The following is a 15248-nucleotide window of genomic DNA, read 5'->3' on the forward strand; positions in this document are numbered from 1 at the left end:
GGATTTCAGAGATGCAGAGGGAGAGAGAGATAGACACATCAATGATGAGAGAAAATCATTGATCAACTGCCTCCTGGTGGATATCGAGCCCACAACTTGGGCATGTGCTCTTGATGGGAATCAAACCCAGGACCCTTCAGTCCACAGGCCGACACTCTATCCACTGAGCCAAACTGGCTAGGGCCCTCTGTACTTTTTAAATCAGCAAACAACCTGTGAGGCCATGTGACTACTATTCCACAATAATCACTCACCTATTAGTTTTTGCATCTATTGATGACTCAACCTAAGAGTTACAAAACAGATTTTCTAAATTTATCAGCTGAAAGAACATCAGAGAAATATCTCCCTCCCTCCCTCTCTCTCTCTCTCTCTCTCTCTCGCTCTCTCGCTCTCTCTCGCTCTTTCTCCCTCTCTCTCTCCCCGATTATTACAATACACTCATGAAGATTTTTTTTTATCACTGAATGTGTCATAACCCATTACTGTCATTCTATTTGGTGCTCAAATGTTCCACGTTTGCCGGTGAGAGCCCTTTCACACCAGCTATTGGGTCCTTTGCTATGACCCCATTCGCCTTTGAGTGTTCCCTCGCTTTCTAGCAGATGATGCCTCAGGCTCACCTTATACTCTCCCTGCTCCGGCCTGGAACCAGCTATTTTACAGGATCCTTCCCGCGGGACTCATCCTCTCTTTTCCAGCAGATAAGCAACTTCACATTCTCTCACCCTGCTCTAGTCATAACCTCATTTTCTTTCCTCCCTACCTCCTTTCCCGGTCATTCATCATTTGCATGAGCACAGATGGCTCTTTGTCCTTGGCAGCAGGTGGGGAGAAGAAGGGTGTAAGAGAGGGGAAGGAGAGACAAAGACCTACAGTAAATTTGGGGATGCTATCGACTATTTACCTGACAAGAAAAAGCTTCCTTTTTTATAGGTAACCACACAATTGGTTATTTCCAAAGCACAGCTTGTATTCTGAGATGGTACTGTCTTATGATTTCATGTATAAAATTTATATTATACCATAGTTTATTGTTTTATTTTACACTTATATAAAATGCATGCAGAAGAAAACCTACTACCCACACCCTGGTATTCCTGTCCCCTTCTCTTGCTTAATTTGTCTCCATCGGCACTACCTTCTAAACTATAAATGGTGCTTCATTTTTAAATTTTTGTTATCCTCCCAATAGAACTTAGATTAAGTTCTGTGAATGATGGACCTCTTTTGTGTACTGCTTTGTTCATTATTACACTCACAGTGTCTAGAACAGTGCCTGGAATACAGTAGGTACCCCATAACTGTTTGTGAATGAGAAAAATAACTTGCCCAGGACCACAGCCCTCGAGGTGAGCAGGATCTGCCATGTACCTGTGAGCCTCTGCTCCATGTCACCCCCACCCCAAGCAGTCTGTTACCCACTTCCCGAGTTCCCAGAGCCCTTCTTACACTTCCGGGTGCTGACACGAAGTATCACATCATCGCTGTTTACTTACACGTCTGTCTCGCTTGAAACACTGCAAGTTTCTCTGAGGGAAGGACAAGGTCGACTTATCTCCATGGCCCAGCACTGAGCACAGCAGCTGGCACAGAAATGCCTGCCCCTCCGACCTGCAGCCAAGTGCCCTTGCCCTTGCCCTTGCCCCACACCCCAGAGCCTGCTGGGCTTCTCCTCTCGGGCGGCCTCCCCACAGCGTGAACCGGCTCCAGCTCCAGCTGCACAGAAAGGCCAGGCCCACCGGCAGCTCACAATGGGCCCTTTGATGCTACCAGGCTGCGCTCTCTCAGGAAAAACACGTTCCTGCCACGGCACCTGTCACTAAAGCCAACACAGAGCCAGTGTTCATCAGGAAGCAAGGGCAGGGGCGCGGCCAGCAGAGCCAGCGGGCAGAGCGGTCTGGCTCCTGGAGGACAGACGGGGTGCAAGGTGGAGAGCCCTCCATTCAGCAGGGCTGCTGACACTCGGCTCTGAGCAGCTTAGAGAGATGACGGGAGGGGAAGGGCCCAACATAAAAGAGAGTAGAGAGCACTTGTCAAAGCTTTGCCTCAGAAATGCCTTACTTGCTCTTTTCTTTCAAGCTTCTTCTCACTTTCCTCAGCAACGGGACTCTCGGGAGGCACGGTCAGCCGCAGTCTGCAGACATTTGCCTGGGAGAGAGAGAGGAGAGGCCATGGTGAACCTGCGATTGGGGTAGAGAGAGCTGGGAGATCTTGTGCTTCTCAGAGCCTATACCCCTACTCTGCAATGAGGGTGATCGTTTCAACCACACAGGGGACTGAGGCAAGACCAGCCTTCGCCTGCCCGTCGCCGACACTCACCACACTGCTCCTCAAAGCAGGGAAACCGCTGAGTGATTTCCTAGTGTTCCAACAGTTTTTTTAACAGCAAATAGTAGATATAGATATAGATATAGATATAGATATAGACATAGACATAGACATAGATATAGATATAGATATAGATATAGATATAGATATAGATATATAGGATAACCTTATTTCACATGCATAGTCCAAACTACAGCTAGAGGGATAGAGGCCAAAATACACACAGTGACGACTGGGATACGAGGTTGCTTTCTACTTGACAATATATTGAATTTTTACAATAAACATGTACATTTAATCACAAAGATTTTTAAGTTTATACAATCATGTTCATAGCTTCATCATTCACAATAGAAACACAAATGTCCACTGATGGATGAGGGATAAATAAAATGTAGTATGTATAGAGAAAGGAATGCTATGCAGCCTTAAAAAGGAAGAAAATTCTGACACATGCTACAACATGGGTAAACTTGAGGATATTATGCTGGGCGAAATAAGCCAATAATACAAATTCATAGAGACAGAAAGCGGAACGGTGATACAGATATAGATCCTATAACAACCCTCTGATTACCCGCCTAAAGGACTTAAGAATGTTCACGTGTCCAGACCACCTGACATCCATTATGCCAGAAGCTGAGGAGAGAAGAATGAGCACTTATTATGTAATGGATATGAAGTTTCCATTTGAGAAGAAAAAAAAGGAGCTGGAGACAGATGGTGGTGGTGTTTGCAAAACAATGAGAATATATTAATGACACATGTTGTCTATTTTACCCTCATGTCACAGGCTGGTCCCGCTGTGACCTTTCCCAGGGAGAAATGATCCAGCCATTAAAAAAGCCCAAGGAGCCTGGCCGGCAAGGCTCAGGGGTTGAGCATCGACCTATGAACCAGGAGGTCACATTCCGATTCCTGGTCAGGGCACATGCCCGGGTTGGAGGCTCGGTCCCCTGTAGAGGGCGTGCAGGAGGCAGCCGATCAATGATTCTCTCTCATCACTGATGTTTTTCTCCCTCTCTCTCTCCCCGCCCCCCTTTCCTCTCTGAAATCAATAGAAATATATAGGGGGGGGGGGAGCCCAAAGAGGGTTCCAGCAGCACCCAGAGTACCCAGCCCACAGCCGCGCAGGCTCAGCTTACAGGAGTGCTGCTGGGCCCTGTTATGGAATGACTTGTGTCTCCCTAAAATTCAAATGTTGGAGTCCTAACCCCAGCACCTCAGGAAGTGACCTTATTTGAAAACAGGGCCTTACAGGTGTATTACATTAAAATGAGGCCTTTAGGGTGGGCCCCAATCCACAATGCCCGATGTCCTTATGAAAAGGGGAAGTGTGGAGTCAGACACGCATGCTGGGAGGACACCATGTAAACGTGCTGAGGAGAGGAGCCTGGGACAGAGCCCGGCTGACACCTTGGTTTTAGACTTCTAGCTCCAGAACTGTGGGACAATACAGTCTGTTAAGTCACCTGGTTTGTGGTCCTTTCTACAGCAGCCCCAGTGAGCTAAAATACCCCCAACCTGGGTCTGCATTGATCCACGGGGTGGGCTCTGAGCAAAAATGCCCTGTAGCCGAAAAGCCCAAGGTGGGATGGAAGAGGAAAAGGCCATTTAAGTCCAACCTGCCAGCCTGTAGAGGAATGATGTGAAGAAAACCAGATGAAGTCAGTACAGCTAAGCTGACTTAAAACAGAATCCGTATAGTCAGGCTGGCAAAACTGGTTCTGACCGAATGGGCTGAAGCATGAGGAATTAATTTTATTTTAACTAGCCTGGGGACTTAAACTTTTGAACTTTCCAGGTGTGCATCAATGCCTTGAGATAGATGTAGATATAGCTACAGATAGAGACAGAGACAGAGATAGAGATAGAGACAGAGATGGAGATAGAGATATATAGATCCTATAGATAGCCCTGTGATTACCCGCCTGAAGGACTTAAAGAATGTCCAGGTGTCCAGATCACCTGACCTCCATTATCCAGACAACCAGGTATCTGGAAGATTATTATCTTGGACCAATCCAGGGGCTAATAAGAATGTAGGGCTGATTCTTGTCAAGAATGCAACTTTTACCATAAAAACTCTTGACATTTCTTTCTTCCTTGGAACACTCGGTTTTAACTTTGCCGTTTTTAATTGTAACAAAGCATCATGATTCATTTACGCTTGGTCAACACTATGAAGGAAACCCCACAGCTAACAATGTCACTGGCAGATGGGTGCCCAGTCTGGGGGTAACGTTTTCTACACGTGGGCATTTGGGACACGTGTTAGTTCTTCTACATACACCATCACCTCCCTCCGAAGCATCCCATTTTGCTGCCCAGCATCTCTAACCTCCAGGTAATGAACTACCATTGAAGTATGGTAGCAATCATCTCGGGTAGAAACTATAGTTTAACTTTAACCCTGCTGTTTGGTTTCTGTACTTATTTGTTTGCTAAAATAGAAAAGTTATTTTGATTTTCTGAATTATATAAATTATCCCATTTGATTAAGATTGTAATGTGAATATCCCATGGGTTGTGGTCATACTGATCTTAGAAAACACATTTTCCTTTACCTGGGAAGGACAGCACAATTATCCCAAGGTCAGAGGGCTCCAGTTAATGTGTCCCTGTTCACTCAGTGTTCTGGAAACCCAAAACTGTGATTTAGATAACATGCTGCTTCTGCTTCTGTAAACTGCTTTTTTGCAAACCAGGTTCCTCATTCCAGACCCGAGGGCTCTAGATAATGTGTTTCTGTCAATTCAGTGATCCAGAGACCCAAAACTATAATTTAGATAACATGCTGCTTTGCTTCTGTAAACTGCTTTTTTGCAAATCAGGTTCCTCATTCCAAACCCTGGGATGTAATCAATACCTTTGTGATCTTTGCCTATATAAGTCTGGCCATCTTATCACTATGAGATTTGGCAGAAGAGCGTAATGGCCCCTCATAGTCCCGGATTGCAATAAATATGATTCTTTAATTCGACTTCTTGAGGCGTCCTTCTGTTATTCGTGGGGTACATTACAACACCATGTTCCCTCAGAACTCTTACCTAATAGACCTAGCACTGCCCTTGGGGACTGCAATACAATTCCCTTTCTTAACTTAACTCTGGTGCCGTGTCACATATAGAAATTTTTTGATATTTGCAACCGTAGTAAAACAAAGACTTATATTTTGATATTTATTTTATATATTTAAATGCCATTTAACAAAGAAAAATCAACCAAAAAAATGAGTTCGCATGTCACCTCTGACACGCGTGTCATAGGTTCGCCATCACTGAGATAGGCAATCCAAGTCTGTGATGCTCAATAATCTTCACTGATAGGCTGGATCTAATCCACAGTTTAATTCTGCAGAGAAAATAAGGTACTTTTCCCGGGTACCACATCACAAACACACACACACACACACGTGCACACATGCACACCCAGGTTCCAATACCTACCATCTGTGTTGACTATGGGACAGTTACTTGAGCTCTCTGAATCTCAAGGGCAAAATGTGAATAAAAGAAAGAAGTATGGCACAGAGTAAGCCTCTATCAACATCAGGGATTTTTATTATTATCTACATAGTCTCCTCATCCTACAAGTTCCAAAATGAAATGAGCCTACTTGGTCCTACAGCTCTGCTTTCCATGGAAATAATGATTTGGCCAGTGGATCTAGTGGGCATTAGAACTGTGATTTTTTGTTTGTTTGTTTGTAAGTCGATTGCCCCAGATGGGTAATCCATAAGGGCAATAAACTACAAAACTGAAGAGGCAACAAGGCCCAGAAGGGTCCCCAGGGGTCCCAGCACCCCAAGGTGAGATGTCCCCTTCCTCGTCTTGAACCATTCTTCATCTGCCCACCCCAAACTTTGATATTCCTCAGCACACTTCCTGCAGCTCTCGCAGAGCCATGCCCTATGGCAGGGTGGGCAAACTGTTTGACTGGAGGGCCACAATGGGTTCTTAAACTGGACCGGAGGGCCGGAACAAAAGCATGGATGGAGTGTTTGTGTGAACTAATATAAATTCAAAGTAAACATCATTACATAAAAGGGTATGGTCTTTTTTGTTGTTGTTTTTAGTTTTATTCATTTCAAATGGGCCGAATCCGGCCCGCAGGCCGTAGTTTGCCCACGGCTGCCCTATGGCATACAAAGCCGCGGGGTAAACAGAATGCAATTCCCTGAACTATCAGTTTTACCTGGTGACAGATAATGAATTAAAATAAAATGAACCTCAAAGATATCTGGCAGTTGTAGAGTGCCGCTGGATTGTTTACTCTTATCATTAGAGGTGCTCTGATGGGACCCTAAGGCCCCTGCTAGCATCCTTTAATCAAGGCTGAGCCAGAGCAATTTAAATCCAGGAACAGGACCAGATGCCTTCCTAATAAGACGGCCAAATATGTTGCCAGGTGGGGGAAAAAAAGCTGCATTGAAATAATGTTAAGAATAACCCCTTTTTTGTTTGTTTGTTGGTTTAATCCTCACCTGAGGATATTTTTTTATTGATTTTTAAAGAGGAAAGTGGGGGAGAGAGAGAGAGAAACCTCGATTTGAGAGAGAAACCTCAATCGGTTGCCTCTTGTATGCACCCCAACCAGGGACTGTACCTGGAAACTAGGTATGTGCCCTGACCAGGGGAATCAAACCCACAACCTTTTGGTGTACAGGACAACAATCCAACCAACTGAGCCACCTGGCCTGGGCACATTTTTGTTTTTTAAATACACTCTGATCACTGGTGTAGATTTATATGGGAAAATGTCTTTAAGGAAACACAACCAGCTGGTGATGGTGGTGGTAGTCTCTGGAAAGCGGGATTTCGGCATTGCTTGCAACTGTGGCAAGTCTTTTCATTAAAATAATGACAGCATTAGTGATAGCACTAATAAAGATTGAGAGCAATGCATCAGAAAGATAGGAGGAAAGATATCAACCTTTCCTAAACCCACAGGACTGCCTCGGGAGCAGCAAACAGGACATCTCAGTGGTCCGGAAGGTACGCCGAGTTCCTCAACAGAAGTATTATGAGAAGTAACCCCCGAATGCACCCATTAGGTGGACCTGATGTGTTTACCTCTCCTTATTCATTTGTTTTCAGGAATCCACTCGTGGGGAAATCTCCCCCTGAGTAAGAGCAAGGCAAATCTCTCAGCATTCGGTGATGCTGATCTTGATGGTTTCCTGAAACTCAGATACACAATGCTCAGAGCAAGTCAGGCTGGCAGCACCTGAGAGGCAGGTAGGGTGCTTTATTCTCAGGGGTTCCCACAGCGGCCGGCTCAGCCTTGTGTTCTGAACAGTGAGGAATGCGGAAAATTACCTACCCTGAACGCCACTGCTATTGGGCCAGCCACCCCTATAACGTGAGGGTCCCCTCCAGTGCATAAAAACAGAAAGATGGACTCAGTGTATTTGATCACTCAGTTACTGAGCACCCACTACTTGTAAAGTACTTTTAAGGGCTCTGAGAATCCCAAGATGAAAAAGAAACAGCCATGCCCCCAGGAGTTCAGAATCCAAAAGCACACCTAAACAAGGCAACCAGGAACACTTAGTGTCACCAACACAAGGTCCTGAGGGACAGGACAGGTTGGTGAACTCCGCTTCCTGGATTCTAATATTGGCCCCGACACCTACTAGCTCTGAAGCCTTTGGAAAGCTGCTTGATCTTCAGCGTCAGTTACCTTGGTTGTAAAACAGAGCCAACAATACTTCAGCACCACTCTCTGAGGACTGTGGTGAGGATTAAATTAGCGAATACATGCCAAGGGCTGAGAACAGTGTCTGGCACATATTAAGCCCTCTGTAAGCGTCCTTGGTTACTGTGGGAATAGAGGAAGGAGGACAGTCATCTTACCTGGAGGCAGGAGCGTATATGGAAAGGCTCCTAGAGCTGACATTTGTACTGGGTATAGAAGCACAGAAAGAACTTTTCAAGTCAATGAGGTTTGGAAAACTCATAGTCCGAATAACAGACAACTACCACACAAGGTGTTTGCTCCCGGCTGGTCAAAGGCGCAGAAGCTGGCCTGTTCCAAGAATGGTAAGTGGCCAGCAGCCTAAGCTAGAGTAGAAGAGAAAATGGGCAAACAGGCAGAGGCCAACCTCTAACAATCTACAAATGGCTGCTGCGGAAGCAAGGCCTCTAACGGAAGGCTGGGCGCCATCGCTGGAGGAACTAAAACTCAAACCTGAGTTCAGTGATTCGATAGCAATTATTGGCTACCTCCTGTTGTGTCCACATGGACAGAAGGGGGAAATGGAGGGATCAGGCAAGCTGTGTACCCTCATTGCATTGGTAGCCCTTACAGTGCTTAAAATAGAATCAACACAACATAGGCCCTTGCTCAGTAAATACCAGTATGGATTTCTTTTCGGGTTGAACTAATACGCAGTAAGGAGAATATGCCTGAAACTCCCTAGAGAGCCTCCCACATTCTTCAAACGAACCCCCATGGGAAGGAGAGCAAGGGAAGGGCAGACAGCATTCAAGCCACCACCACAAGCATTCAAGCTTTCGCCACAAGAAAATACACAAGCAAGCCCTTGTCTGCAACTCAGGGTTCCTGGAAGCTAAGCCTGCTCTCTGGGGCTTGTTTCTGACCCCTTTGTGGAGCAGAGGCCTGCAGATCTACATGCCATTATGCTCTCAGCTCCAGGCACCTGGGCTCCCTGGAGGGAAACTATCCATCTCAAATAAAAAGGGGAGGAGAAGATGACCCTGAGAGGTGACAGGTGTTGCTAACCCATTTATGGCCCTGGATTTCCCTAAGGAAATTAGCCAACTGCATTTACATTTCTCTCAGCCCTGGTCTGCGCTGTGGCTGTGGGGCCCTTGCCCAGCTCCACCTAACGAGAGAAGGTGTGGACCCTGTGTCTGTGGCGGGAGGATGGATCCCACCCCTTCTCTGCTCAGCACAAGCATAAACTCTCCAGAAAGCTCAGGCCAGTGTGGAACAGGGCATGCCTGTTCTGGAGTAGGCCTCTTATCTCTGCTGCGGCCCTGAACTTGAAGGCCTGATTATCTACATCAGGGTGGGGCAAACTTTTTCTGTAAGTAACCGAGAGTAAACATTTAGGTTTCCCAGGCCACTATAAAAATCATGCTTAGCTCAAAGTATACAAAACAGGCCAAGGACTGGCTTTGGCCCATGGGTAGTAGCGTGCTGACCCCTGACCTATATAGTCGGGCACTTTTTCCCCCGTGTCAGGGCTGGCTCCAGACGAAATTCATAAATAGGAGATGTGACTTCTCTCCCTGTCATGCTGGCTCATTTCTGTACCAGCACACAATGTGCGAACACCAAGATCAGGGAGAGCACGTTGGTAAGTGAATGCTCAGAGAGATAGCAATGTGACCTGCAGTGTATGACTCCCCCATGTGCCCCTCCCGACAGCCTGGCCCTTCCACGAGGCCAAAGGGACCTTCCAGAACACTGTCCCCGGAGTGGCGGCATTTCCACAAAAGCTGTAAGGGGAGAGCAAAGCTGGAAGAAGGCATTGCGATCCTTGGCTGCACGCTGAAGTCTCCTGGGGAGCTTCCTGAACAATACGGATGTTATTCTCCGCTCTCTGAAGTTCTTGTTTAAAAGGTCTGGGGTGGCGCCTGGGCACGGATATTCTAAGCTTCTTGGTGATGCTATGTACAGCCAGGGTTGAGAACCACTGACTTAACCAAAGGAATGAAACTCCAATTATGCAACAGGATGAGGTAACTGCAAAATTGGAGGCCTTCCCAGAACTGTCAGACTCCTCACCTGGACCAGCACTCCCGTCCATGTGTCACCTGCTTCCTGCCCAGGTGAGCCAGGGCCGATGGGCTGGCTTCACTCCCAGCTTCCCTTCCTGTTTTCCCCTTTGCCAATGCAATGCTAAGTGTGGCTACTTTAGGACCCTGGTGACCGCCTCTTTTTAGGCACCCAGTACAGCAGGCCTGGGGAGGGAGGGTCCCTGAAGTAGTTGATCGTAGGTGATGCAAACCATGACAGGGTTCCCAAGCCTCTCGGGGCACACGGGAGAGGAGGATTCAGGGTACACTTCCGGGAGATGACCCTTCATCAGAGGAGAGGCACAAAAATGGCAGCAAGGCGTGGAACAGCGTGGAAAGCTTGGGGAATGGCGAGCAGTTTGGAATGTCTGGGACAAACATGGGGAGGTGGGGAGACAGAGAACGAAAGGCAGATCAGAGGGACCTGGATGCTAAACTAAGGGGTCTGTAGTTTCTCTGGCAAAGGGACCTTCCAGAACACAGTCCCAGGAGTGTCTGCATTTCCACAAAATGAGGGGGCTCTTGAAGCAGGACTCGGGTGACTGAATGTTGCATTTCACTCTGGCCTTCAGGAACAAGTAGGAGTCAACAGTGTGACGGACATTTAGGAAATATCACTCATCTAAAGAGGGAAAAGCAGTAAATGCCACCGTGAAACTCTTCAGTGTGTTGGGCAACACTAGAATTGTTTTAGCTGAGAGGGATCGCTACAGGAAGCTCTAAGACCATGACACACAGAATCACTGAAAGCATTTTTTTTTTTAACCTTCGCCCTAGGGTATTTTTCCATTGATTTTCAGAAAGAGTGGAAGAGAGCGGGAAAGACAGAGAGAAATATCGATATGAGAGAAATACATCGCTTGGTTGCCTCCTGCACACGCCTCAACCAGGGCCCGGGCTGGGGGAGAGCCTGCAACCAATCGAACCTGGGGACCTTTAGGTCTGCAGACCAACGCGGAAAGCATTTTAGATCGAAACATTTCAATATGGTCTCTGGTCAGTTAGCACTGGATCAACAGCCCCCTGAACTCAATTAGACAATTTCTGAAGCTGACTGACTTCAAAGGGTTTCCCCAGTGACTAGAAGCTTCCAGGTCTCAAGTTTCCTGAACAGTCCTGAGGACTCATCCTACACCGGACACAGCAAGACAGGTAAACCAAACCAGAGACGCTGGGACAGTTCTTTTTCTTTCTTATTTTCTGAGATCGGACTGTCAACTTTTGGTGGCAGAGGCTTTTGGGCTAAGCCCCGAGGATGCCAGGGTTCCCAAACCTTGCAACTTGGCCTGTCAGGGTCTGGCTCAGGAGGGCCCTAGCAAGGGGCCAGCAAGGCCCTGCCCACGCCCTCCCTGGTGGATGCTGCAGCCAACTTCCCTCCCCACACCCTGAGGTCCCACAACACCCGTGTCCCTTCCTCAGAGCCTGTGGGACAATACAGAAGTTACGCACACAGTGTTTCTGTGGAAAGGAAAGGGAAATGAGATAAATACCTGTAAGGCCCATTCATTGCCCAGCGAAAGAGAATTCTTTATATTGAGCCAATCAGGCAGAAATGGGACCCAGGAGAGTGGCGCATGAGCTAGGAAGTGGTGACTGGCAGGCCTGTTCTGGCATTTAACACAGGAAGCCTCTGCCAAAGAAACAGAAACGTGGGCAAGAGCAGACTAGGAGACAGTCCCAGCCTTGTGGCCTTGTTGGGTTTGGGGTTTGTTTTTTTAGTGTTTTGGTTTTTTTTTAATTGACTTTAGTGAGAGGGTAAGAGAGAGAGGCATTGATTTGTCATTCCACCTAGCTATGCACTCATTGGTTGATTCTTTTATGTTCCCTCGTTGGGGATCAAACCTGAAACCTTGGCGTACCTGGTCGATGCTCTAACCAACTGAGCTATCCAGCCAGCCAGGGCCAGGGTTTGGTTTTGTTTTGTTTTGTATTGTTTTTATATGCCACCGAGGGGCCATGATAACAGTAACATCAGCCAACAGTCTTTTATTATCAGTAGGCGATAATCATAATATCTAATGGTGCGGGAAGACACCCTTGACAGGTCTCACACCACCCTAGCTGGACGGCTTGACCAAAAAGATCTGGCTGCACAAAGCAGCATGTGCCTTCCCCCAAAAGCGCACAACCTGGCCACACAGGTGACCTTTCACTTCAAAGGCTTGACTGCATTTACAAAATTTCTTTCAAAATCATGAAGGTATTTTAAAGATATTTTCCCCATTCTTCAAGGTCAGTTGTTTTCTGCCATGGTTATTCTCCAGCCAATTTATCTTCCTGCTGGTGCCATAGATAAAACTATTTTTAGAGCACAACTGGTTTGGAGGCAGATTGTTTTAACAATTTCACAACCCCTGCTGTTGGCATCCATACATGCCTCTCAGAGCTTTGTTTATCAGCTGACAGAAATTACTCTCCCACCTACAGTTGTTGTTTTCTTCCTTGAAAGATGATTTCAGATAAGAAGGAAGTATAAATTGCAGGTGGCAGCCATTCAGTGAAGGATAACTGGTGACAGTCTGGTCTGGCCAAACCACCCCTGGCAGCTGACTCAGAGAGCTCCCTGCTCAGTGTCAGCTGTCACCACCATTTCTGGTTGGCTTGAATGTCTACACCAACACAGCCTGGTTCCCCCGCAGCCCCTAATTTGGTAAGAAAACAGAAATGCTGTTTTAATGGCCAACGTTATTGTTCAAGACCATCCCTTGTCCAACATCAGAAAGGAAAGACAGAACAGTGCAGAGTTTATTGAAAAACTTCCGACTTCAGGAACACGTTTCATGATTACCTGTTTGGTCTACCACTTTATTTTCAAGACGGTGTGCTCCTGTTTTTCAAAAAAATACTAAGTGTTTTGCTCTAAAGCAGGCCCAATATGCCAGTGTTATACAGTATATGTCGAGTTCCATTCAGAAGAATGATAGTTCCTCCTTTCAGCATCCCAAAAATGTCAACGGCCCTGCAAACTCCTACTCATCCTGCAAGACGAAACTCAGATATCTCCTGCAGAGGGAGGCCTTGCTCAGATGCTTCCAGAAGAGCCTGTCCTTGCAGCTTCCACTGGACTTACCAACACCCTACCCACCGGGGCAGCCCTCACACTGTATGATGGCAGTCTGTGACAGTGTGCCTCCACAGGTAGAGTGAACCCCAGTGTCTGGCCCTGAATCACACAGAGGAGACCTATAAATGTTGTTTAATAAATCAATCAAGCGTCGATCAAAAGATCACAGCCTCTCATCACACACACCCCTCCACACACACACACACACACACATTCCACCTCTGTTCATGAAATCACAAAGGAAATCCTAGAACCTTTAGAAATCTTCTCAAAACAAGTACTCAGGTGCTCAGAACAGCCCTGCATGGTTTGATTCAAAGCCCGGACCCCTTCTCTCTAAAGTATTTAGGTTGTCTTATTCAAAAGGCAGAGCCTCCTCAATAGCGCGTCCACTGTGCCAGACACCAAAACACGTAGAACTAAAGAAATTCTTGAAGCTAAATTTTGAGAAAACATCTTCAGAAAAGGTGGTACCTGTCACGTTTGCACCCACCCACGTTAGCACTCCAGCTGCTCCAATCAGCTCCCGCCTCTGGAGGGGGACTCAGACAATGCACTTCCTGCAATCTGGTTCCCACATGACTGTCCTGGCTCAGGGCTAGCCTTTCAGTGACTCTGTTCTTTCTCAATCGTAACTATGTTCCAACTGTGAAGGATTTCCCCAGAAAAGGGCAAATACCCATCTTGGATAAGGATGGGACTACGGTTGGAATCCCACTTGGACCTAATGGGGATCATGCTTCATGAAGCTAATGACTGAACAACCAGAATTCTGTCAATCCTAACTGTCCTGTGTGTGTGCACATTCATGTGCAGATGGGCGTGTGCACACACACACTCACATACCTGCACACACAGCCCAGAACTCATCACTTGGTCCACACCCAAAAGTAACACAACGCCTCCCTTCCAGAGCTAAAGAAAGACAGCATAAGGCAACTGCTAGTCCAGGGGTGGGCAAACTTTTTGACTCGAGGGCCACAATGGGTTCTTAAACTGGACTGGAGGGCCGGAACAAAAGCATGGATGGAGTGTTTGTGTGAACTCATATAAATTCAAAGTAAACATCATTACATAAAAGGGTACGGTCTTTTTTTTTTTTTTTAGTTTTATTCATTTCAAACGGGCTGGATTCGGCCCGCGGGCCGTAGTTTGCCCACAGCTGAAAAGTCCCTCAGCTGAAGTATATCCAAAGCAATTATGCATGCCTACGAGACTAGACCACAACGAGATAGCAAAGTGGCCCTGACTTGGATTTAATCACCCATTTAGCTAAACCCTGGGGAAACACACTAAAGATGTCTCAACCGTGGAAAAGAGGCCCCACATCCTAAGTACTGAACATCATGCTGAATAGATGAACTGAGAAGCTCAAGCCAAGGCCCTGGCAGTGTGCTCGGCGGTGCTGATCTGGAAGAGAAAGATGCAACCTGCATGTGCCTAGCATGTCTTTCCCAGAGCACCTGGGGAGGGGAGAAAAGATGCAAAAAAGGTCGCAGAGAAACAGAGCGCTTCCAAAGGGCAACCTCCCCGGAGATGGTGCCCAAGGCTATCCCAGGGCTGCTTCTGCCGCCACTGCGCTCATATTTAAATCAGAAAGAAGAAAGGTTTGCATAAATGCAAGTCACAAGCAACTGGGCCCAGCGGCTGGCCCCGACGTTGTCCGGTGAAGATTACCTTGGCTAAGCGCACTCCACCAGCACGCACTGTTATTCTCTCCCCAGTGGGGACCAGACACCCTTTTCAATCGCTGGAAGGAGGGAGGTTTGGGTGTCAAAGACCTTCTTTACCTCTGCGTCTCAAGGTAGGGATACTGCAGAAATGTCCCCCCTTGCATTTTAAAATGGTGCCAGTAAACTTGGCTTGGCTGGGGAGTCAGGAAAGAGAGGAAATCTCTGGGAATTCCAGAAAGTCCCCTAAACACTTCCGCCCCCGAGGCGTCCAGATGAAGGGTCAAGGCCGGATCTGGAGCAGAATCCGAAGGCTGAGCCAGGGTGGGGCGTCGGGGCCAGGGACCGGCTCCCGCGCGCCCCCTTCCCCAGACCCCTCCTGCCGGGTGGCCGGACCGGGGAAGCAGGTCCACG

At 47.2% G+C, this 15248-nt stretch overlaps 1 protein-coding gene across 1 annotated transcript in view; it reads right to left on the reverse strand.

Moving 5' to 3' along the window:
* Positions 1-15248, reverse strand: part of MYZAP (myocardial zonula adherens protein) — a 114006-nt gene that overhangs the window by 98533 nt on the left and 225 nt on the right. The window contains exons 2-3 of the mRNA XM_015564977.1: positions 2323-2332; positions 2065-2151 (exon numbers count right to left, since the gene is read on the reverse strand). Of these exons, the coding sequence (XP_015420463.1) occupies positions 2065-2151; positions 2323-2332 (97 nt within the window). The remainder of the gene's footprint in view (positions 1-2064; positions 2152-2322; positions 2333-15248) is intronic.

This window comes from Myotis davidii, unplaced genomic scaffold (genome assembly GCF_000327345.1).
Source record: "Myotis davidii unplaced genomic scaffold, ASM32734v1 scaffold441, whole genome shotgun sequence".
Classification (NCBI taxonomy): domain Eukaryota; kingdom Metazoa; phylum Chordata; class Mammalia; order Chiroptera; family Vespertilionidae; genus Myotis; species Myotis davidii.